Genomic DNA, 25916 nt, shown 5'->3' with positions numbered 1-25916 from the left:
CAGAAAAGAGCTAATCCTTTCCTGAACTGCTGACTTGCAGCACAATAAATGGTTGTTGTTTATGCTATGAGTATTGGGGTGGTTTGTTACGCAGTAACGAAAACTGGAACAGGGAGTTAGGATGCTTCTCTTGAGAAGCTGCATGACTCTAGAATAGCCGTTCTCAATAGGGTGATTTTGCCCCCAGGGGACACTTAGCAACATATACAGACACTTTTGGTTATCACAAATCAGGGAGGGGGGTTACTACTGGCAGCTGGCGGGCAGAGTTCGATGATGCTGCTAAACATTCTACAAGAGACAAGAGCTTCTGACCACAAGGAATTATTTTGCCCAAAACGTTAACATGCCAAGGTTAAAAAATGCAGCTCTAGAGAAAAAAGTCTGACATTTAGAGGTTTGTTAATGAAAAGACTGGCTTCCTTACTATAGAGAAGCCCCAGTTGATAAGTTTTTCCCCAATCCAGTTTAATTCAGCTTCTTATTGCTTTTGTTCATAAATATTGATAGATAATTTTTGACATTTGAGGAAAAGCCTCCAATAGGAAAGAGAGAGAGAAAAAAAACTAAAAGAAGTAGAAACAAAGACCATTTAGAGAACAGAAGAATACTAAAACTAATAGACAAATGAAGAATAAGGAATACCTTCAGAGAGATAAGATGGAGATAGTGAATTCATAAAACAAGAATGTAATACTAGGAAGGAGGAACAATTAGAAAATAAGAATGAGTACTTATATATTAAAAATATAAAAGCTAAAATTAAAAAAAAAATAACAAGAGGTCCTGTCATGGCTCAGTGGCAGCAAATCCTACTAGTTTCCATGAGGACATGAGTTCGATCCCTGGCCTTGGTCAGTGGGTTAAAGATCAGGTATTGCAATGAGCCTCTGGCATAGGCTGGCAGCTACAGATCCGATTGGACCCCTAGCCTGGGAACTTCCACATGCCATGGGTGTGGCCCTAAAAAGACAAAAAAAAAAAAAAAGATTGAAGGATAAAGGCAAGGAAGGTTTTGCAAGAAAGTAGACCAAAAGGGAGGGGAAATGAAAGAAAAAATATGAGAAAATTAGATGATCAATCCAGTAGATTCAAAAGATAAAATAGAGGGAATAAAATTATCAAAGAATATAATTTTCTTCCCAGAATTCAAAAACATGTAACACACTACTTAGCACAACCAGTAAAGTATGTCTACAATCATGTACTGAGTTATGTATTGAGTTAACCAAAAATTGTGTTAGTCCTATTGGGAGGATAGAGGGAGAATGAGATGTGGTTTTGTAGGTGAGCTCAGTTCTCATCTACCACCATACGTCCACAGAGGTCTAAAATTGGTAAATCAAGAAATAACAACATGAACAGAAATAGAAACTAGTAAAAGGGTTGAAAGGGGCTCCCTCTTAAGAGAGTGGGACTAAGAAAGGTTGAGAGTGGATTTTTATCATAAGCCTATTTTATATAAATTATAACACATGCATTATTTTGATAAATTTGATAAAATAAAACCAAGAATGAGTCCAATTAAATATTGCAATGTGATGCAATTAAATTCAATTATTTGGAAAATTCACTTATGTGGACAAACCATGCAGCAAGAATGCTCAGTAAACTGGCATGGGCAGCATACACCTCATTAATGTGGAAGAATTTCTCCTGGTGTCACTGGCCAGTAGACAGTTGGTGGGTGTGAGTTGGGATGGGAGGCACCACAGCAACCCTTGGTTAGTCACCCGCTCCCTTTCCCAGCAGTTGTATTTGCTTGAGAGACCCTGTCCTTGAGTATGGCTCCTACCAGGCTGCCAAAGAGAGAAGGTAGTCATTCTTCTCAGATGACTTGATTAGGATTCCCTGGCTTTCCTACTCTTAACACTGACAAGATGCTGAGTTTCCAAAGAAGGGTAAAAAGCCAAGGCCTAGGGCTAGAGCCACAGAGCTCTTCCCAGAGGTGCAGGAGTCAGGTTGCCTCAGCAGCAGAAGGTGGCTACGCCCACTCGTAGTCATCTGACAGTCACCATATCTCCTATTAGAGGCTCCCGAAGAGGGGCCAATGTGGGGAACGTGCTTGCAGGGGCTTTAGTCCTACCTCTGAGATGCATCTCCTTGGACACCAGCCCTCAGGCCTAACCATCCTTTTCTTTCTTTTCCTTCACCCACCACCTCTTCCCCCTCTCCCAGCCTCTACCTCAGTCCTCAGGAGCTTTGCCCTGGGGGCTGCTCAGTTGGCTCGTCAGCCAAGGCACTGCATTTTTTTTTAAAAAAATCCTTTTCAATTGTTAAGTCCTTTTTAAATATTACATCATTGTTATGTAAGTGTGGATGAAAAATGTTGCATGCCATATCAGCAAAGAATGTTGAGCCCTTTAAGCTATCAGCTACTACTGCTAACTAAGGTGTATATCAAAGGAGTGATTTCAATATGCCCAGACTCTTGTGTCTTCCCATACATAGAAAAGCACTAATTCATTAATTTGAGATGTTTGGTTTTCTTTAATTAACATAATCTTTTGATGTTCCGACTACTATCCGGTCTTCGTTGCAAAACTCCCGTATATCCTGGCTCCTCTCTTACCTATTCTGAGCAGACCCTCAGAGCCATCGGAGAGGCTGTCTCCCTAGCTTGAAGTCCTCAGAAAGTCCACCAAATAAAACATAATTCTCAACTTTTAGGTTGTGTATTTTTTTTTTTTTTTTTTGTCTTTTGTTGTTGTTGCTATTTCTTGGGCCGCTCCCGCGGCATATGGAGGTTCCCAGGCTAGGGGTCGAATCGGAGCTGTAGCCACCAGCCTACGTCAGAGCCACAGCAACTCGGGATCCAAGCCTCGTCTGCAACCTACACCACAGCTCGCGGCAACGCCGGATCGTTAACCCACTGAGCAAGGGCAGGGACCGAACCCGCAACCTCATGGTTCCTAGTCGGATTCGTTAACCACTGCGCCACGACGGGAACTCCGGTTGTGTATTTTTTTTTCTGTCGACATAAATATGTATTCCTTGTAGGAAAATTTTAGAATATTGAAAATCACCCATAATTCTAACCAGACAACTAAAATCACATCTCATCTGAGTACCCAACCAATGAGCACCCACCATATACTGGGCCATGAGCTGAGCTTTAAGAGATGTTAATCTCACCAAAGCCTCACAATTCCGTGAGGCAGACACCCATTTTACCGGCAGGAAGCAGAGGCTTAGGGAGAGCACGTCTCTTGCCTAAGTCTTCATGTTAAAAGACTGATCTGGATTTCAACCCAGCAGGCTGAGTCCAAAGCTACTTTCCTTGCATGTTTTGTAGGATATTTTCCATTTTTTCTTTTCCCTTTTTTTTTTTTTAAATTTAGCAATATATGCAAACGTCTTGCTTGTCAATATACACCTAGGTCATTCGGCTGCAAAACATGCCCTTGTGCGGATATGCCAGATTCTAAATAACCCAGTCCTTTTTGTTGAGCTTTCTGACATTTCCTTTTTTTCTATTACAAACAATGCAGTTATAAATATCTCTGTTCATACACCTTTGCACAAATGTGGTTATTTTCCTAGGATAAATTCCAGAAGGTGGAACTGCTCGGACAAAGTCTAGATACATTTTAAAAAGCTGCCCCCTTTCCAGTCACATCAGCAGTACACATCAGTACATGTTCCCCCACATCCATTATTTACTGAGTATTTTCACTTTTTAAAATTTGAACTGGGACTTAACACAGAATCAGAAAACCCCTGTGCCAGAAGCATGCTGGTGTATTCCTCTAGATTTAGAACCAAACCATCCTTGCTTTTGATAAAAGCCGAAACACTCTGCCAAGGCCAACTGAGACTCCAGCAGGCAGGGCAGAACCTCCAGCAAGAACGAGGAAGGGCAGAGGCCTAGAGGGAGGACAGTAGGGCAGGAGGGCCCAGCTGTGGGCCCACAACTGATCGGTTTTGGGAAGGGTGACAGGTTTTCCCAAGGAGAGCAATGTCTTCCCGGGTCTGAAGACCTGAAGCCACCTCTGTTGATCTACTCCTCAATACTGAATGGTTCCTCACTGTCCCCAGCCCTCACACTCTAGGCAAGAAGTCAGAGTGAGTTCCTGGACCTCCACCATATTCAGTTGCCAATACTTCCAGCACTCGGATCTTCCCTGACTATCTTTCAAGGCCTTTTAAACTGGAAAGTCCCAAACTAGACAAGATCTTATTGTTCTTTTACCTTGATGTTGATTTCCTTCAACAGGCTGCAAACTCTGGCACCTGGAGGAAGAAAGGAGAGTGAGCCATTAAGACAGAGCAGTGAGGGAAGCCTTGAGACAAAGCAAGCATGGATGGAAATTGAGTGATGAGTGTTCATCTTCAGAAGCCACTGAGGTGTGAGTTGGCTGCACGCTGGCCCAGGGCAGCATAGGCATTCTCCGCTCAGGACAGTTCTTTCTCACCTGGCCTGTTCGTGCTCCTATGCTGGCAGAAACCCTCATGCTCTTTCCCCTTGTCTAAAGGCCTTCTATAAACAGTAAGTGGTCCTGCCCTACATTTTAGTTCATATACCCATCCATCAGATATTTACTGAGTACCTACTACATGCCAGGCACTGTCCATGGGTTCTGGGGATACAAGAGTAGACAAAAGGACAACAGCTCTGTACCCATGGAATCTGAAGTCTACTGGGGAGACTAACAACTAACCAACCAGTCAGTCAAATAAATAAATAAATACACAAAATAGTAGTCAAAAGAGTTAAGGAAAAACAAAGCAAAAGAGGGGGAAGGAAATGTTGAAAAGGAAGGTGGGAAGAAGTGTTGAAATTGTAAATGGTGCGGCCAGGGAAGCGGAGACATCCAAGAAGATGACTTATGAACAAAGACCCGAAAGAAACGAGGACATGTGCCCTGAGAATTAGGGGGGGAAGAAGCTTTCCAGGTGGAGTCAACAGCTTGTGCAAAGGTTTGAGGATGAAAGCCTGCCTGACATGGTAAAAACCAGAGAGGAAGGCAGTGCGGTCAAAGCAGAATGAGTGAAGGGAAAGCAAGAGACGGCATCAGAGATGTCGTGAAAGTCTCCAGAGTAGGCAGGGCATTAAAGTTCATCAAATATCGAACTTGAGCTTTGACTCAAGATGGGAGCCACTGGAGAGTTTTACACAAAGAAGTGACATGATGCAACTCACACTTTAACAGGAACACTCTGGATGTTGTGTTGAGAATAAATTGGGGAGCATAGGTGGAACCAGCTGGGAGGCTACTGCAGGAATCCTGGCAGGAGACAATGGTGGCTTGGACTATGGTGCTGGCATAGAGGTGCTGAGATAAGGTCAAAATCTAGAAAGTACAGCCAGCAGGCTTTGTTGATGGATTGGAAGTGAAATATGAAATACAGGAGTCAAAGAGGACTCCAAGTTTTTTGGCCTGAGCAAATGAATGGATAGAATAGGCCTTATTTGAATGCGAAAGCTTGACAATGGCGCATGTTTGGTGTGGAGATAAGGAACTTAGTTTTAGATGTGTCAAGTAAGAGATGGCTTTAGACACCCAAGTGGAGAAGCCTGTAGGCAGGTGGATATATGATCTGGAGTTCAGGGGAGAGGTCTTGGCTGGAAATGAAGATCTGTGAGTCCTCAGCGTGTAGCTCCTACAAAGCCACTACAAAGGATGAGATAACCAAGGGGGTGATTGTCAACAGAGAAGCTGCCCACAGTCCATGAGGACTCAGCCCCACCATTCAATTGCTGTGCAAAGGAGCCTGAGAAGAAGTGGGAAGCACAATAGGAAGGAAACAAGGAGAAAAGGTTTCAAGGAGATGGGCAATCCACTGTAATAGGTCAAGTCAATGACGACAGAGAATTAATAACTGGATTTAGTATCTTGGAGTCACAGGTGATCTTGGTCAAGGGCAGATCCAGTGGAATGCTTGGGATGAGAACCTGACTGGAAAAGGTTCAAAAGAAAGGAGCTGAAGTCATGAACTGGAGGACAGAGTGGGCTGGCAGCCACAGGAACTCTGGAAGCAAAGGGGTAAGTGATGATCAGATAAACTGCTTCAAGCTTCACTTTACTCATTCATAAACTATAAAGCATAAAGCTGTCATTTTCACAACACATGTGACCATTTGGCAGCGGTTATTACCAAACTGGACCATCTTCTACAGGTTGCTGAGCTTCAACCAGTTCTGGCCCCAGGAAACAGCAATCAGCTTGTCTCTAGACTCCCAAAACGTTATTTCCATTTTCCCAAGGTCACCCATAACCTTAGGATCAGTGCTTATAACCCGGGCTGCTCAGAAGGTCCTCTGTATCTTACAGACCAAGATTTCAGTTGGTCCTCTTCTTTGGATGGGAAGTCAGAGTAAGCAAGACAGGCAGGGTTCCCTGCTCTCACCGAGCCTACCTTCTGGTGGAGGAGATGAACAATCATCAAGGAACAGAAGAGAAGGCAGATCACTGCAGATGTGGACAAGCGCAATGAAGACAATAAAATGGGGTAACAGAGGTCGAGAGAATGTGGGAGTAGCCGCTCTGGGAAATGACATTTTCTTTTTTTTTTCCTTTACTATTTTATTTTATTTGTCTTTTTAGAGCCACACCTGCAGCATATGGAAGTTCCCAGGCCAGGGTTGAATTGGAGCTGCAGCTGCTGGCCTACATAACAATCACAGCAACATAGGATCAAGCCACATCTGTAACCTACACCACAGCTCACAGCAACACCAGATCCTCAGCCCACTGAGCAAGACCAGGGATTGAACCCGCATCCTCATGGATACTAGTAAGGTTCTTAACCTGCTAAATCACAACAGGCATGCCCTGGGAAATGATATTTGAGATGAGACCCTCAAGCTGGCCCCTCTCCCATAATACTCTTGAGCTTTCAAATCTCCCAAGGCTAGGTAGGTCCTGGGGCCAACTAGAGGCTTCCAAAGCGAGTTCCCTTGTGGCACAGAGGGTAAAGGATCCGGCATTGCCGCTGTAGCAACTCAGGTCACTTTTGTGGCATGGATTAGATCCCTGGCCCAGGAACTTCCACATGCTACAGGTGTGGCCAGAAAAATAAACATAAAAAAGATATGCATTTTCACTGAAAGAATTGGAAACTATTGAAAACAGAAGTTATAATTTCACTATCCAGAGATAACTATTGTTCACATTTGGAGTGCGTCTTTCTAGACATTTTTCTATGCATATATAGATGACTTTTTAAAAAATGGGATCATGTTAGTGTTCCCACTGTGGTGCAGTGCTGATCGGCAGTGTCTCTGCAGCACCAAGACGCAGGTTTGATCCCCAGCCTGGCACAGGAAGTTAAAGGATCTGGCATTGCCACAGCTGTGGCACAGGTCTGCGGCTCAGATCTGATTCCTGGCCCGGGGAACTCCATATGCCATGGAGTGGCCAAAAAAGAAAAAAAAAATTGGGATCATGTTGTAAATTCTGCTTTGTGTTCATTTTTTATGTCATGAATTTTGACTAAATCTACTCTAAGTACTCATCATTTTCTTCTACCTGATTTTAATGACTGCATAGTATCCCACTGAATGCTTACTTTTACCATATTTTATTCAATTCTCAAACACTGGCCATGTATATTGCTTCCAAGTGACTGCTACCATGAGTAAATATGACAGTGAATAAACCTGTATATAGCTTTTTTCTTTAGTGGCGAAGACCTGCAAATCTCTGATTGTTTCTTTGGGTTAAAAGAAAATATCACTGCCCTAGTGGGAGTGCTCCAGATCTCACGGCATCGAGAGACAGCCTGAGTATGAGGGCAGTGGGAGGGCAGAGCTGAGCCGAGAACCCAAGGAGCCCAGGGTTCACTCAGATGCCAGAGGCTGATTTAATCCTTTGACCTACTCTCGTCCTCAGCAGTAGGAAAATAGGTCCTCCCATAAACCCAGTGAAATCCAAAGGGATTCCCCACCTGAGCCAGGAAGGTGTCACTCTCTGACCTGAGCACAGATAGTACCCTCATCCTCCCTTGAAACCCCCTTAGGGATGCTCCTCCCTCCATCCCTCCTGGTCAGGCAGTCGGCCTCTTTGGAGGGAGGGTGGGCTGCTGGGGAATGCTCTCAAAATAGAGGGTTCTATAGAAATAGCAGCTCCTCTCCCATTTCTAATCTAGCCTTGCTCCTGAATCTCTGAATTCCTCCCCCAGCCTGAGAGGGGTTGGTGGGGACAGTTTATGCCCCCCACGAAAGGACTGTCCTCAGGGATGGTGAGTTTTGGGGTAAGTGGGAAAAGCACAAGCCCAGGAGGCCACCAGACCTGGGTTTGAATCCCAACTTGGCGTGGTCCAGACTCATCTTGGGCAAGTGACCATCTGGAATGCAAGCTCTCTGAGGGGGGTACTTGGGTCTCTGTAATTTACTGTTATATCTGCGACACTTAACAAGTAGGAGGCACTCAATAAATATTATGCCAGGTCAATGCATGATCTTTTCTGAGCCTCAGTTGATTATCTGTAAAATGGGGATAACACCTATCTCAAAGGCTTGTTATGAATTACAAAATAAAACACAGGTAAAATGCTTAACACAGTGTCATATGCTCAAGAAACACTAGAGTCCAAAGCCCTGGAGAGTTGCTTCCACCACGCTCTGAGCCCTACAGCACTGACACGAAGCTCTGCAGCTTCTCCTTGTTAGAATTAGTTTGCCTCTACACTACTCACTGCTGCCCCACAACCGTGCCTCTGGTATGGTACCCATCATGTTGTGCGTGTGCTTGTCCAACTCTCCCATTAGGCTTCAGGGAAGTTTAAAGATAAGAATTTTGCCTCTGTATCCCCCATGCCTCTGAATAACACTATGAATAAGCAAGGTCCTTATTCCCATTCTACAGATGAGGAAACTGAGACTCAGAAAGGTTAGGTGCCTTGCCCTAGTTACAGAACCAGGGAGTAGCAGAACAAAATCCAAACCTGGTTCTGATTTCTGGGCCCCTGCTCTCTTTTTGGTGACTCTCTTACAAACGGGAGTGGAGGGTGAGGAGGAAGCAAGCTAGTTCCCACGTCCCCAGGGAAAAAGTCAGGCAGAACTCAAGAACAAGGAGGTCTTCTGGGAGTTGAAGAGTTGTCAGGGCACTGGCAGCCACCCAAGTTCCCTCTCATTTTCCTGTGGATCATCGTGCATGCAACAGCTGCAACCCCCAGAGGCCTGTGGTCTGGTCTCTCTGGGCCAGACTGATGCAAGGGTGGGCCCCCTAGGCACCTTCTATCAATGCAGAACCCAGCCAGCAAGGGAACTTGGGTTTCCTCAGCACAGAGCTGATAGTCATGGCCTGAGGAGCAGAGGTGGCAGCCGCAAGGCACCTGCCCAGGACTGGCCTATCTTCAGTTATGAGGCATGAAGGGCTCCCTACCAGACCACAAGCATCTTGATTTACTCATCTCTGTGACTCCAGGATCCTATTGAATGAGTGAGAGCCCCAGCCTCCAACACTTGGAAGCGGGAGAGGAAGCAGCTAGATCTAAATTGGGGATGTGAAGGGAAGAAATAAGGGACCAGAGAGGAGGGTGTTTAATGACCAAGAATGACCTCTATCCCCTCTCCCCTCCCCTTTATTAAACTGTATGTTTCTAGAGGGCAGATCTGTGGCTGATTCATCCGTGTCTCTACCACACCCAGTAGATGACTTTGCAGAGAGGTGGTATTCAGTAAGTGGAGCTTATTAGAGACAAAACTGGAAGCCAGTACACAGAATGACAGATGGCATCTGCTTTTCGGGCATGGGTCATCTAAGAAAGGTAGTCCTGCTAGACCAGTGTCCTGGTCAGGAAGCCCCAGGGAGGGGTAGGGACTCTTCATCAGGGGGTTCACAGCATGTGCCTCCTTCCCCAAATCCCATCCAAGTGACTAACTCTTCCTTCCAAAGAAAGATTTTGGGGAAACCTCCTGGCTCTACATGTCTCCCTGGCAAGAGAAATAGACTGGGCATGTGGTGTAGTATCCTTGTCCTTGGGAATCTGGGAGGACTGTGGATCGTAAGAAAGAAAAATTCAGAGTAATTATCTTTTTATTAAAAGTAAAACTGCTGCTTTTGCCTGAATGGTCAGATCAGCAGGTTTTTTTTTCCATAAGCCTTCTCCAGAGTATATATGTGTTGCATGGCTATATATAATACTGATGCTGCATATTTAAAATAATGCCTTTCTTCAATTGTTGTGTATCTACACGTATAAACTGTGTTGCACTCTGCACGTGTGCTGTGTGCATGGCTTGCCTCTATGAGGCCAAACTCAGTGTGCATTTATCACCTGAACATCTGTATAGACTTAAGCCTCAGGCTGAAGGGACCCAGACCCTAGAGTGGGATATCCTGGAGACCAGTCAGCACACATGCCTATCCATGTAGTCCAAAATTAAGTCGATCACAGTAGAAGCTCACAGAACACTGTAAATCAACTATAATGGAAAAAATAAAAATATAAAAAATAATTAAAAAAAAAAAAAAAACTAAGTCTATATGATTAGGTTTAAACTTTTCCGATAGCAGCCAAAGATCTCCACCTGTCCACACCCTCCTCCCATCCTACACTTCACTTTCCCAACAGTGTGGCTCAAGTGAGATGCAACTACCTGGATCAGCCAGCTCTGATTTAGCCAATGGTTCCCAAAGCGTGGCTCTCAGACCACCAGCATCAGCATCAGCTTCACCTGGCACTTGTGAAAAATGCAAATTCTCAGGTTCCACCCTAGAGCTACTGAACCACAATCTCTGGGGTGGGACCCAGCTGCCTGTGTTTTCGTAAGTCCTCCAGATGATTGTGGCTTGCACTAAGGCTTGAGAACCACATAGTTAATGCCATTCCCTAAGCCCGAGTTGCCCTTCTCGAAACTTTTCTGCTTGTTATCTCAACCACTTGTCAGAGAAAACTCAATACTATCCCTTTCAGGAAGCCCCCCAAGTCCCCTGAGCACCTGTGAATGCTTCTCCCTGGAATTCATAGCCCCTTTGCCACCCCCTCCCCCATTATGGTAAAAGAGCTTCATTTCTGTTTCTCTTTACAGCATGTATTTTCTGCTTCATTATATAGCAAATTGTGAGCATTTGTTAACTGCCTTCCAGACTAATTCAACCCTAATACACACACACAAATGTTACTTTGAAAACACCTTCAAGAATAAAGTCCACATCTTACTTCACTCGCTCTGTCAACAAACTTCTCCTCAGGGCCTGCTATGTATCACAGGAACTGTGCAAAGCTCTGGGGTTTCAGAGATAAAAGTGTGGTCCTATCCTCCAGGGGCACTGAATCATATAATAGATATTTTTTGGTGTCTAGCTTCTTTTTTGTTTGTTTGTTTGTTTTTGTCTTTTTAGGACTGCACCTGAGGCATATGGAGGTTCCCAGGCTAGGGGTCAAATTGGATCCACAGGTGCCAGCCTACATCATAGCTCTAGCAACACAGGATCCTAGCCGTGTCTGCAACCCACACCACAGCTCATGGCAACCCCAGATTCTTAACCCACTGAGTGAGGCCAGGGATCAAACCTGCATCTTCATGGATACTAGTCAGGTTCATTACCACTGAGCCACTGAGCTCCAGGTCTAACTTATTTTGCTCAACATGTTTGAGATTCATCTGCATTGCTATGTGTCAACATAGTTTGTTCTTTCTTAAACTGCTGTGGTGTACGCCATTGTAAGGATATGACACAATTTATTTATCCATTTTGTTGTTGACGGGAGGGGCATTGAGATGTTTCCAGTTGGGGCTTTGATAAATAAGAACACTACAAATATTGTTGGATATGCACACTCATTTCTCTTGAGTATATACCTGGAAGTGGATTTGATGGTTTATGGAATGGGTATAATCTTGGCTTTAGCAGATACTGCTAGACAGTTTTCCAAATTTCCAAATGCTCAAATTTATACTCCTACCAGCAATGTATGAGGGTTTGCCAATATTTGGTATTATCAATTTTTTTACATTTTAGTCCTTTGGGGTGGATGTATAGTGTTATACATTTTAATTTGCTTACTGGCTATTTAGATATCTACTTATAAGACTTTGCTGTACACCTGAAACTAATACAACATTGTAAGTCAACCATATTTTAATAAAATTAAATTTAAAAAAAGATTTTCTTGTTCAAGACTTTTGCTGATTTTGTCTTTTTCTTATTGACCTAAAGGAGTTCTTTATATAGGCTGGATACAAGTCCTCTGTCAAATATGTTACTGAAAATATCAGTCTGTGGCTTGCCTTTTTATTCTTTTCATGGTATCTTTTGATGAACAAAAGTCCATGAACATTCAATTTATTTATCTTTTCATATATGACTAGTACTTTTGTATCTTATTTAAGAAATCTTTATTTTAATGCCGGGAAATCTAGTGAATACAGAAATAATAACAAAAGTAACTAATATTTAAAAATATAAAAAATTGAAGGAAGGACAAAATTTGACAGTAAGTGGGAGAAAGACTGCATCTGACCAAGAGGGTGTGCCCATTTGAGTGTGACGTGCAAAGTCTGGGCTTTGTCCTATGGTGTGATATGGGTGAGAGGTGAGCCTCTAATCAGTTCAATGAGCAGGTGTTAGTACAGTTTGGACGGGGTGTTGAGCCAGGTCTGAGGATGGCTCTGTGGGGACAGGGGAACCCTGGCTGACTGGCTCAGGAGAAGGACCACCCCATTTCATATATGTTAAGCTGGGTCCAACCCCCCAAATCCTGGGGACTTCCCCTCATCCAGGCCCTGTTCCTCCTCCTCGGCACCAGAGCCTGCAAAGAGAGCAGTGCTGACACTTGTCCAGCTGGCTCAAGATGGGGAAATTCTCCCCTCCTTGAGTCATCACAAACAGGAGGAGCTTCATATAACAAGCATGGGACTACAAATGATCGCTATGCTTGTTTCACTATGCTGCCTCAGTTCCAAAATCCCCTGTGATGCTTTCGAATGAAATCTAGATCCAAAAACTTTCCCCATGTTTCCCCCGGTTTGAACAGAACAATACCCAGGGAATCACATGCTGCCTCAGAAAACTGACTTCCTCAAAGAAAATAAAAGAGATATCAGACTCAAGGTTATGCCTATGTAGTCTAGAGTAACTAAGCCCCCATCTCTTCTGCTTGGGTTGGTGGTGGTGGTAGCAGGCTGGCGGCCCCCGTCACCTTGCCAAGAGGACCCCAGTTCACCAGATGGACACAAGTCATCTTCTGCCTCCTCCAGCAGAAAGCCAGCTCCAGTGTCCCCAGGGCAGTTTTCTCCTCATCCAGCTTCATGGAGATATACTGCCCATAGCCTTGGGAGCTCAGAGATGTGGTGTACAGGTCCCCAGCCTCACTGCCCACAGAAGCATACCTTCTTCCTAGGGCATGGCAGTGACCACAACCAGGTAACAAAGGCATTTCTGATACAGTCACACCACTGGTCTTTGGGAAAAACCACAAAGTGATCTCTACTTGCACCCAGGTTCCATGTTTGTCCTGATTCCCTACCCCTCCCCCACTACCCTTTCCCATCTACCATCCTCTCATAAGAACTCAGAACTCCAGGGTAAAAGCAGTCCTTGAAATCCACAAATGGTATGCAAAATTCTCCATGTTTGTGCATTTTTCCTGGAAAGGATCCATCTGTTTCCTTAGAATCTGAAAGGGGAGCGTTACCTCAAAAGGCTAAGAACCCATGGACCCAAGCCTTCTTTACATACAACCCACTGGTTTGATAAAGTTAGTTTATACTAATGACGTGGGCAGCTTTAGCTAACTGCACTTCCAAAATAACACCTGGGAAAGGAGAATGAAAACAAATTCAAATGAATTAGCAATGAGATCCTGCTGTAGAGCACAGGGAACTATATCTAGTCACCTATGATGGAAGATGATGGAGGGTAATGTGAGAAAAAGAATGCATATATATGTGTGTGACTGGGTCGCTCTGCTGTATAGTAGAAATTGACGGAACGATGTAAACCAACTATAATGGGAAAAAAATAAAAATCATTAAAAAACATTTAAATGAAATGAAATACGAAAACACATTTCTTAAATGAATACATGGTGCTGAAATGAAAACATATTTCTGATGACAAAACTGAGGGAAAGTTGAAACCTGAGGCGGGGGCGTGATGCTGAAGTGGGAGGCCTTTCTGCTACACTTTCTGCCACTCCCACTAGTGCAGAAGACCAGTTTTTCTGTCTAGATGGCTTGCTTTTGTTTGTTTTTGTTTGTCTTTTTTGCCTTTTCTCGAGCTGCTCCTGCGGCATATGGAGGTTCCCAGGCTAGGGGGCGAATCGGAGCTGTAGCTGCTGGCCTACACCAGAGCCACGATGCAGGATTTGAGCCGCGTCTGGGACATACACCACAGCTCACGGCAACGCTGGATCCTTAACCCACTGAGCAGGGCCAGGGATCGAACCCGCAACCTCATGGCTCCTAGTCGGATTCGTTAACCGCTGAGCCATGATGGCAACTCCTAGATGGTGTTTTGAAGGCTACTAGAGTGGAGACAGGAGCTGGTGACCAGGACGTGTCACAAGAGACAAAGGCATATCTCCAATGAAGCCCAGCCCCTCAGGTTTGAGGAACTTTCAAGGCCACTGAGGCTGCTAAGACCTTAGAAAGAGGGAAATATTCTCACTATGACTTAGGGGCCTAGGAACTCTGTTTCCATCATCATATCAGTCCTTGAATGGGAAGACTGTGCCTCCCAAAGGGCCAAGCCCCCAGAAAAGCTCTGTTTGCGGCATCCTGGGTCCCCACTCTCTGCTGTGATAAGACACAACGGCTGCCCATGGAGGAGCTATCTGAGGCCGCCCCCTCCCTCCCACTGCACCCAGAAGGCTCTTCCTCCTCTGCTCCGTCTCCCCCCCCTCACAAGGGAGCTTCATTACCAAGCCAGGGCCCTGCCCCCGCTGCAGTCAGGAGGAAGTGATTCTGCAAGGCCTCCCAGGGACTCCCAGGGCTGGCTCAGGCATCACACTGTTAAATAAGTGGGATTTTTTTCCCAGTGTTTTCAGAAACTGTTGTTTTAAAAAAAATAACCGTCTGAATTGTTTATGTAATTCTTGGGAAGTCTCAACAGATATGGTTACCTATTTATAACTGGAGCAAGGACTTAAAAAATAAATGTAGAGGGGCTGTTAAACTGGAGAGGCTCTCACGTTAAAGTTCTGTGCTTTTGTGATATCAGAACTGCCTTCCTGAAATGGAGAACAGAATTTGCTCAGAACTCAGGTTTTTAGGGGTTTTTAGCATGGTGATGCTAGATTTCATTTAAAAGCCCGGGGATATTCTATTCTCATAGACATTCCATGCCTACCAGAGTCAACATAGTTCCTTTTCTCCCTCCACATACCTACAGGGTCTGCTCTGTCTCTGGATTATCCTCCTTGGAGGTGGACATCAGATCTCTTGGTGCAAGTCTCAGGGGTTCAGCTGAACCCATAGATCTGTACCAACTGAACCCATATGGTCACTAAATCACAAACCTTTTTTTTTTTTTTTAAATCACAAACTCTGATTACAGGGGAGATGCAAAGTTCCAGGAGGACAATCACAGTGTGAGGGTGATGATATGGGCTTCTTTCTAGAATCCCTGGTGTCTCCATTACTCAGTGGTGGCAATCCAACTAGAGTGCAGGAAGATATCCTCTTTTCTCTTAGGGAGGCTACTCTTCTTGGACTTAAAGCAGTGGTTTGGATCAGACTTTTCTGGTAAAAAAAGAATCTGATGAGAGCTATGTCTTTAATAAATGTACAATTTAAAACTAAATTGAGGGGGAAAGGGTGGGTTCACAGCCCATGAAAATGAGCCTGTGGACCCAGAGATAAGAACCTCGGGCCTAGGATGGGCTTTCTGATAATACCATGCCTCTAAGTATTCTTAACCACTGCCAAACAAGCACCAGCAGCTGAGGCTTCAGCCTAGACCCTCCCTCACTTGAACTGAACACCCTGGGAGAGAAGGCAGAGGCACATGGCAAAGTGATCTCTAACAACAGTCGCCAAGGGACATCTAAAGGAGGGTGAAGAGGAGTTTCTGTTGTGGCTCACCAGGTTAAGAATCCAACTAGCATCTGTGAGGATGCAGGTTCAATCCCCAGCCCTGATCAGTGGGTTAAGGATCCGGCGTTGCCATGAGCTGTGGTGTAGGTCGAAGATGCTGCTTGGATCCTGCGTTGCTATGGCTGTGGCGTAGGCCATTGGCTACAGCTCCAATTGGACCTCTAGCCTGAGAACCTCCATATGCCATGGGTGTGGCCCTAAAAATACCAAACAAACAAACAAACAAACAATCCAATTAAAAAATGAGCTGAAGGAGTTCCGGTCGTGGCTCAGTGGTTAACAAATCCGACTAGGAACCATGAGGTTTCGGATTCGATCCCTGGCCTCACTCAGTGGGTTAAGGATCCAGTGTTGCCGTGAGCCGTGGTGTAGGTCACAGATGTGGCTTGGAGCCCAAGTTGCTGTGGCTGTGGTGTAGGCAAGCAGCTGCAGCTCCAATACGATCCCTAGCCTCAGAACTTCCACATGCCACAGGTGCACAGCCCCCCAAAAATAAATAAATGTATTATTTAAAAACCAAAGGAGGGCAAAGAGTCTGGGCCAGCAGTTCTTCCTCTCTGCACTCTCCACCCCCCTTTATGCCCTGATGTGGGCTCTACTATGCCCACCTGGAACGCCTCAGCCATTTTCCACAGGTTCTCTCCCAGGGAAGCTCTTTAACTGGCAGGTGTGGGAAAGAGAAAAAGAAAACTATTTCTGTCCCTCCCAACTCCCTCCATTTTATGAACACCTCGTTAGAAAGTGATTACTCATCCAACCAGGAGAACTCATCCCAGGTATCTTAATGGCTCTTCTGACACCCATAAGGACAATGAGCGATGAAGAAAGGCAAAATCCTAATATATAAAAATGTATTTGAAAAAGGGAAGCCCCCCCAAAAAAGTTCCCATCTGTTGACCAGAGGCAATAAAATGACTTTTAAAAAAAACCTTTGGGGTCTTTCTTTGAGGAAAATATAAACAAAGAAAGACATGTTCTAGTCTTAAAACTCTGACTTGGTATCAAGCGAAGTGATCTCTAACAACAGTAAACAACCTCTCCGCAGCACTCTTCGACTCACCTTGCCTCGCCCATACTGCCTCACCCAGACGATTCAGCAAACATCTACTGACCACTGACTGTGTGCTTCCTATCATTCCAAGAGCTGGAGTTCTGCAACCTCTGGGCATTTTGAGAGGAGCAGGAAAACCGTTCAGCCAACATTTACCGTGTAACTACACTATGTTAGGTTTTGAATTTTGAAGAGACAAGAATCTGAGAAAAGAACAGCTAAGAATAATCTGACCTGGGGGGTACGAATCTACAAATAGCAAGCACCATAGGTGCAAGGAGCAATTAATTCTGCATGGTGGGGTTAGCGAAGGTGACCTAGAGAGGTGACATTTAAGTTGGGCTTTGAAAACATATTAAGACTTTGATGGGTGTAGCTGGGAAGGAGTGGCATTCCAAGCAGAAAGAATTGAGCGAGCAAAGGTTAGTGTTGGGGGAGGGGGTGATATGAATAGTTGATTGTGTAGGGTATGAGATGCTGTCAGGCCAGGGGCACTAGAGCATGTGGTCTGGGAGCAGGAAAAGAGGAAATAAGAGGCAGGCTGAAGTTTATGATAGCCATGGGTAAGTGCAATTCAGAGGACCTGTTATACAGAGTAATAGCCAGCAGCTTCGCCATCTGCCATAACTACCATTCAAGCCAAGGCCCCACTGCCTCCTAGAAAGCTCCCAGCCAATGGTGGCTTATGGCATGGGTGCTAGGGCCTGTCCATTTCTGTTCAAATCGGGATTCCTCTAATGGGCAATCTTGGAGCTGGAGCTTCCTACTGACTAAGATGTTCTCAAAGCTGCATCACAGCATCTTCCTACCCAATTCTCCTTCCTTCCCCTTCTTTCCCAGGAGGCAGACCTCAATTGCTAGATTGTCCTCTGAAGGCTGCCTTCTCTCTGGCTACTCCTACTCCCTTCCCTTTATCTTTCACAGGCATAACCTCCACTCCCCAAGTAAACCTCCTGCTCTTCAAATTCCATCTTGGTGTCTGCTTCCCAGAGGACCCAAACTGACTGAAAAGCATCCAGTGTCTGGACTCTGTCTTGTTGGCAAGGAGGGGCCTTTGAGGTCTTTTAAACAGGGGAAGCCAGGCTCAGGTATGAATTTTATAAATGTTATTTAGCAATACAGTGAGGAATGAACCGTGGGGAGAGAACACGGTGTTGAAAGGACCATTCATTTAAAAGGACAGTGCATTTATTGTTACAAGATTTTGACAAGAAGAAACTGGCAGCATGTATAACTAACTATACTGCTCTTTAAATCAACAATCCCAATTTTAGAAATCTTATAGAATTCTAGCACAAATGTATGAAAGTAAAAGGATGAGGACGTTTATAATAGCCTCATATATATTAGTATGACATTAGAAAACCCCATGTTCATCTATACGAGGGAAGATAAAAAAATGATATACCATACAGTGGATAATTCCACGCAGGCTTTAAAAAGAATGTAGTAGGTTTCTTTGTACTGTCTTAGAAAGAGGTACACAATACATTGCTATTTGTAAAAAGTCAGTTGTTGAACAAATATAGAGCATGATCCAGTTTTCACAAACAAAATTGAATGTATACATATCCTCTACATGTGGTTGTATAAATAAGTCTGGAAGGAGACATGAACTGTTGAGAGGGGTTATTTCTTGGGGTGGAGGTTTTTCACTTTTTAGTTTATTGGTTTTTTACAAAGTATTAGTAGAAGAGAAATTCTGGCTTTTATTTTTATTTAGTTTGGTACTTTTCTGTATTTTCTAATTTTTAAGGTGATAAATATGGTTCATTTCTTTTAAAAGAAAACAAAATTTTAATTTAAAAAGCTCTATGTTTATCTGGGGAAAAAATATAAAAATTCTTCATATCCAGAGGAAAAAAATAACAAGAAGCTCCTGGGATATTTGGGAAGTCTGTCAATGGCCTGGTCTAGGTGAATGGGAATTAGAGATGATCTGAAATAGAGCTGAATACCAGGTGGCAAAGACAGAAGTTCCAGAAGAGGCCCAGAGCGCTACCCTGGGTAGTGGGTAGATGATCCAGAGAGGAGGAGTGGGTGGGGGAAGGAGCAGGAGAGAGGATGTAAGCTGACTGAGCTGGCCTGAGCGTGGGGGCTCAGGCCACACCAGATGGTGTAAATGAGAAGTGATGCTGGTTCCATCCCCACAGCTCCAGAGTAGCTGGGGCTAGAAACCCATGATCTACGAAAGATTCAAACTCACCAACAGAACTTACCAATGGACTAAAATGCTAAATTTAAACACTGAAACTGTTAAAAAAAAAAAAAAAAAAAACTTGAAAAAATTCTGGTGAATGTTTATCTGATCTGAGTGGAGAAGGACTTTAAAAGGAAATGCAAAAAGCATTTGAAAATTCTGTAACTTTTGGAATTCTCTTGTGGCCCAGTGGGTTAAGATCTGGTGTTGTCACTGCAGCTGTGGTGAGGGTTTGACTCCTGGCCCAGGAAATTCTACATGCCATCAGTGTGGCCAGAAAAGAAAAGGAGTCTGTAAATGTTAACAATAAAAATGAACAGCTATCATTTAAAAACAAAACTCACAAACAAAATCAAAAGGCAAGCAAAAGTAGGGAGAAAATTCACAATATTAAGAAAGGAAATATCTTTCATATACAAGAAAGCGGAATGGTAATTAAAAAATGGTTGACAAGAAAACAGAGCATTTTGTATTGACAGAATTTGGTTCAGCGACATATAACAGAAAACAACTGTGGCTTAGATGGAAATTGGTCTCTCTCACATTTAAAAAAAAAAAAAAGTTCACAGCTTGTCAGTCTAGGGTTGGTACAGTAACTCCAGGAGTCATTAAGACTTAGGCTTCTTTCAGCTATTCTACCCCATCCCAAGAGCACTGATTCCATGATCCATGTTGGCTGCTAGACCTCTGGTCATCATGTCCTCATTTAAGGAAGTAGGAAGGAGAAAATGGGGGTGGGTAGAAGGGCACCTCTTTCTCCTTTAAAGGAGCCTTCTTGGCAGTCCCACATGATGATTAGATCTCATTGGCCAGAACTCAGCCACACAGCCATATCTAGCTGCAAGGGAGCCTGGAAAACATAGCCTTTTAGGTAAGTAGCAAAGGGCTCAGCTAAAAATTGGGTTTGTTACTAAGAGGGTGAGATGGACATTGGAAAGAAACTATCAACTTCTAACACACAGCTGAACAGAATTCTCAAAAGAATAAATACATAAAAGATTTTAAAAGGATCAATTGTACTAATAAATGAACGTAAAGCAGCCTTCTTTTAGTTTATTCCTGCTAAGATCTTGAAGGGCTGTCCAAAAGAGGACACTCAGGAGCTGACTATCTTAATGACAACTTCCATACAGCTGCCCATTGAGAGAGTTCCCGGGTAAAGGCCCTTCCACCTGATAAACAGCTTCTGACGCTTCTCCTCAGAGTCTCCCTCCAACCCCAAGTGATGTCAGATTCTATAAATACTGGGAAGTGGAGAAAATCCTGCACCCAGGGATTCTCTAACTAAAATTATGGCCACAATTAAATTTTAGGTGTTTTTGAAAGTTCCTTAAAAAATAATATCCTCATGCATACTGAATCAGCAGTTTCAGAACTAAGAAGAACCTCTTCCCTGTGCTTTAAGTGTCACAAACCAAGCATGAAAACTGACCACTAAAATAAGGACTAGTGTGAGGGAGAATTAGGCAACCCTGAGTTAACTCCTTTGGCCAACTGAGAACTTTACATAAGGCTCCAGAGGATGGTAACGTCAGAGCTGCCATCCCACAGAATGCAGAGGACACAGCCAAGCATCGACTCTGAAGGCTGCTTACATTCTTAGGCCTATTTTTAATAGCTACTATGCCTTTTCTCCATCTCAGACTGTCACCAGTCACTTCTCACTATTTAAGTGAAAGACTGCCTTTAGCACCCACTTATCATTTCTGTTCTTTTTTTAACGGTTGTGATTTGGAAACAAAACACAAGAGCAAACATATTTAGTAGAGTCTGGGGGACCTGGTCTTTAGGGTCTGTGAAGCAATGTGATATAATGACTAAACATACATGTGCTCAGTCCCACGTATCAGGAACACCCGGATTTGACTCCTAGTTCTACCATTTACCAGTTGTATGTTCTTGAACAAGTTATTAAACTTCTCTGAGCCTCAGGAGTCTTGTCTCACAATGGGGAAAATACTGTTCTTATCTCATAAATTTTATCACACAATCAGGGTCCTACAGGAAACAGACGACAAAGAAACCAACAAGGGTTAGTGAAGCACTTTAGGGCTGGCAGCAGTGAGGAGCTGTTACCACTTCTGGCCTGAAGGTGTACAGGGAAGAGGTAAGGGAACCCAGAGAGGGCAGCTATCTGTACAGGTGTCTGACAGGAGTTGTGGGATCTAGTGGAGGAGGCAGCTGGCCTACAATGATCCATTGGTGACCCAGGGGAATAGATTCTTGACCTAGTTTTCCTGCGTCCACTGATCTCCGACCAGTATTCCCCATTAGCCACACCTAGCAAAAGGCAGAGGCCAGAAGATGGTGATGCAGTACATACAAGTCAGCCTCCCAGGGCACAGAGCAGATGGAGATGGAGAAAGCAGATCTGGACGGGCAAATGGAAGATGGGAAGATAAAATAAAATAGAGAATGTGATGAGCTTAGCACAGTGCCTCTAACATTGTAAGTCCACAAGTCCTCAATAAATGTTAATTCATTTTGAACTTTGGTCTTTCTCTCTTTCTCTCTCTCTCTCTCTCTCTCTCTCTCTCTCTCTCTCTCTCTCTCTCTCGCCCGCTCTTTCTGGCTGCTTTTTTTCCTTGCTGCTTACTTCCTGGTTTTTAATAGGTCACGAATGATTGAGGTGACTTACAAATAATAACGTGCTGTTATCTATACTGGAGGGTTCTGAGGGTTCAATGAGTGTGTTAAAAAGATAACCAGGACTCTGGGGGCTGGGAATGAGAGAAAAAAAAGAAGGGGAGAAGGAAGGAGGAAAGGATGGAGAAAGCTGTATATTCCCTCTCAGGATAGCGTGAACATAGAATTATCTTAGTTTACGATCAAATTATGCACTTACTAGGATGTAATAACAGGGTCTTTGCAACATACTTGCAAGGATACAAAGAGGTCTTCTTGCCCTAAATGCAAAATCTTGTTCTTACCTATAGATTAACTGGTTTTATCTCAGTGCCCCCTTTCCTCCAAAAACCAAGTAGTCCAATTTGTTCACATGGATGTTCAAACACTGACATGCTCTCACTGTGTGCCTGGTTCAGGTGAATCTTATATTCTGATTTGGGAAATGATGCTTGGAGTGAGCTGGTCCTCCCACAGGATGACTCTCAATGGGTAGGGAGGCCCAGCGAGGGGTCTGAGCTCATGAACCTCAGCATTCTTTCCTCAAGCCTCTGCCCACTGCTGACTTGGCCCCTTAGCAATCTGTCTGAACTCTACAAGCTCTTCTTGAGGGTCTGGTATAGGCTGCAGGGCAGAGCCTTCCTGGCTCCCTGTTCTGCTTCAGCAGCCTTCTCACGTGCCCTGACCCACCCTCTCCAGGCCTTTGCACAGGCCACTCTCTCTGCCTGGAACATACCCTCTGTCTCCTTCACCTGGCTAACCACACCTCATCCTCCAAGACCCTTCAGGGGTCACCTCCTCCAGGGAGCCGTACTGGACTTGTCTCCTTTCAGTGCCCACAGGGATTGGGAAGCCTTCTGGATGCTCCCATGAACCCTCTTTGATTTTCACACCCAGAGCACATACCACGCAGTCTTGGTTTCCTGGCCTAACTCTCCCAACAGACCTCTTGAGAGGCCTTCACATATTCATTCTGGTTTTACCACCATTCAGCAGAGCGCCTGGCACACAGAGGACAGTCAATAAAGGTTTACTGGATGAATGTATGGGGAATAATTCAGAAAAGAGCAAAGAAGTGTCACAAATCCCAAAGCATCAAGTTAACCAAGCTATATGTGTTCTAGAATATTCTTCCTCTCTGGTCACCCTGGTTCTCCTGTCCTAATAGCAGTCAGGAAAGGTAGCTTTATGACTATTCACCTGCTCCTTCCTCAGGCTTCTTCTTTTTCAGGTATTCTCTTAAATGCCATTTCCTCAGAGTCTGTCTCTGACCACCTGATCTAAAGTAGTCAGTCACTTGAAAACACATCAGTATATTTTAATTTGCCACAAAGCATTTACTGATAGTGTTGACATTTCATTTATGTGTATGTTTAATTATTTTCTATCTCCACCACTAGACCATAAGCTCCATGTGAGGAGGGACCTCATCTGTTTACAGGTGTATACCCAGCATCTGGCAAAGTGTGTGCCACACAGCAGAGGGTTCGTTCAGCATTTGTTAAACGAATGCGTGCTGTTGTTACTGCAGTCTGATTTAATCTGATACATGTCTTCTCTCTTTGCTGTTGGATTAGGTGCTCCAGAGAAACTGGGAAGGGTTTCCCCTCAGCGCGCTGGAGGGTGGAAAGGAGAACTCAGTTCCTTTCCTAGGCCAAGGTAAGATAAGCTGCCTACCTATAGCTTCCTTGTGACCAGACGCTGCTAAGTATTTGCAGGCCCTAGATGCTGGAAATGCCCCTCCATCCAGCTTTCTGTGAGAGCAGCTCCAGCTGCCCATCACCCAGACTGAGAGAGCAATGTGCCCAGAGCTCCTGGATGGCCTGACACCCAGCAGGGAGCAAAGGCAGTGGCCAGCACACTGAGAACAGAAGTCTTCCTTTTCCCATGTGGACCCCCTGAGAGGGCGCGTAGCTGCCTGGCTGGGTGCAGCAGCTGGCCCCGACTTACGTGGCTGGGCAGCATGGCTCTCTGGCTCTGCTATAGAACAGGGCTAGCCTTGAGAGGCTGTAGCCTCCCTCCTGCCCTTTCGCTCCTGAAGAAATTGCTCTGCCAGCTCAGTGCAGGGCCAGGCCTGGAGTGTCTCACCTGCCCCCTTCCTTGAAGTCCTTTGGATTACTGGAAATCATAAACTGTGAGAGACAGCCTTTATCACACCTTGAACAGTGCACTCTTAATGTTTAACGCCAGAAGCTGAAACAGCTAGGGACGCTGGCCTCCTGGTTACTCCCAGTTACTGATATTTGCACCTGGTGATTGAGGTCAGATTTGCTTCTCTTAAGTCACATGATTTGCTTCAAGACAGGAAGATGTCAGGGCCATTTGTTGCAAACGAACCAGGGGCTGATCACAGAAATGCTGCAAGCCAGCTTTGGCAGCAAAGGCTGTGCTTCTTAGGGAGCCAGCCCTAGGAGCATGAAGCTGAAGCAGTAAATGACCCACATAGGGGTCATTTAACTCAGAGCAAGCTTAGGATGCCTTCTTTACTCCAAGATAGCTGCTGAATGGAGTCACTCTGAATCCTTTCTGGAATAGACTGGGACATTAATTAAATAATTAACGAACTAATTAAACATATTGAACAGGCCACTCAGATGATTCTGGTCATTTAAGGGTCTGCAAATCATAGTACCTGCCCCACCCTATGCAGACACCCTAATCTTGCTTCTGGATTTGCTTGGCCTCAGGTATTTATCTCCTGGTTGTCATGGAAGCTGCTCAGATAAACAGCAACACAGCCAACTTGGCTCCTCTGCTAGCCTCAGATCCTTCTGAGAGCAGTGGAGCTCCCTGGTGGCCACTGGTGGCCCTGCCCGCTGGGCTGGACACAGCCCTATACAAACTCATGTCTGATGTCTCTTTGACATGGCCTCTTGAGGCACACAATAGGTGCTCAATAAATGCTTGCTGAATGAAGAAACCCCTGGGGCATATGTTGCCTCTCAGGCTTCAAGGCTCCTTAGATAACCCTTCAATGTTTGCTGTGGCTAGAGAAGGTCCACCCTTGCCAGTCACAGGGGTCACCCCAGGCACTGCAGGCAAGGCTGAACATGGCCACTCAGCTCCTCAAGTGATCCAACGGGCTTACAGGCCATTCCTCTGCTCCCAGAGCCAAGTGGACACAGACCTGTGAGGAAGGAGTCAGCTGTGGTCAGGCAACTCTGCTGGAGGGCAGACAGGGACAAAGTTGGGCCTCATTCACACTGGATGCCACATGCCACAGCGTGGCAAAGGCCCCACCACCTGCATGCCAGTGGAATGTCACCTTCACTGTCTGTGTGTCCATCTGAGGGCAGAGCACACCCTCTTACTTGAGGATGGACAGCTGGTCTCAAAAGGACATCACAAAGGGACTAAGAAAGAAGCCACTGTCCTTGTAGACCCTGCAATGGCTATCAAAGAAGGATGATCAGTGTTCTTAGGAAAGACTCTAAAGTGGGGCAGAGTCTCTAAAGTGTGCCTCACAGAAAGCGTGCTGGAGGATGGGCCAGACCAACTCATCTCTCAAGGCCACCAGAGTCAACTACTGCCTTGTTTAGGGAGGCAATGCAGGACTGAGTCTAGATGCTGGACTCCAACCTGTGAAGCCCAGGTCTGCTGCATGAAAGCAGTGTAGCCTTAGGCATCATTTAACCTCTGTTTCTTGGAGTTCCTCTTGTGGCTCAGTGGTTAATGAATCCGACTAGGAACCATGAGGTTGTGGGTTTGATCCCTGGCCTTGCTCAGTGGCTTAAGGATCCGGCATTGCTGTGAGCTGCGGTGTAGGTTGCAGAAGTGGCTCAGATCCCGCGTTGCTGTGGCTGTGGTGTAGGCTGGTGGCTACAGCTCCGATTAGACCCCTAGCCGGGGAACCTCCATATGCTGCAGGAGTGGCTCTAGAAAAGACAAAAAAAAACAAAAACAAAAACAAAAAAACAAACCCTCTTTCTTTATTTGGTTGTTCACATGAATTTAAGAAGATAATACAGGTAAAACTTTTAGTATAAAACCAATACATTTATAGAACAATACTTTCAAGAACAACTAAGCAGAAAAGAAACAGGGAAATAAAT

General features: G+C 44.8%; 1 protein-coding gene across 1 annotated transcript in view; it reads right to left on the bottom strand.

The window, feature by feature from the left end:
- The window catches only part of LOC146405748 (uncharacterized), a 115376-nt gene that overhangs the window by 69740 nt on the left and 19720 nt on the right, over window positions 1-25916 (bottom strand). The window contains exon 4 of the mRNA XM_085014559.1: window positions 4193-4233. Within this exon, the coding sequence (XP_084870685.1) occupies window positions 4193-4233 (41 nt within the window). The remainder of the gene's footprint in view (window positions 1-4192; window positions 4234-25916) is intronic.

Source organism: Sus scrofa, chromosome 2 (assembly GCF_054392235.1).
Source record: "Sus scrofa isolate SSC_HxYL_T2T_F1_AM1 chromosome 2, Sscrofa_HxYL_maternal_Yorkshire_Landrace_v2.0, whole genome shotgun sequence".
Taxonomy (NCBI): Eukaryota; Metazoa; Chordata; class Mammalia; order Artiodactyla; family Suidae; genus Sus; species Sus scrofa.
The sequence above is the reverse complement of the archived record's forward strand: the minus strand, read 5'-3'. Positions and strand labels throughout refer to the sequence as shown.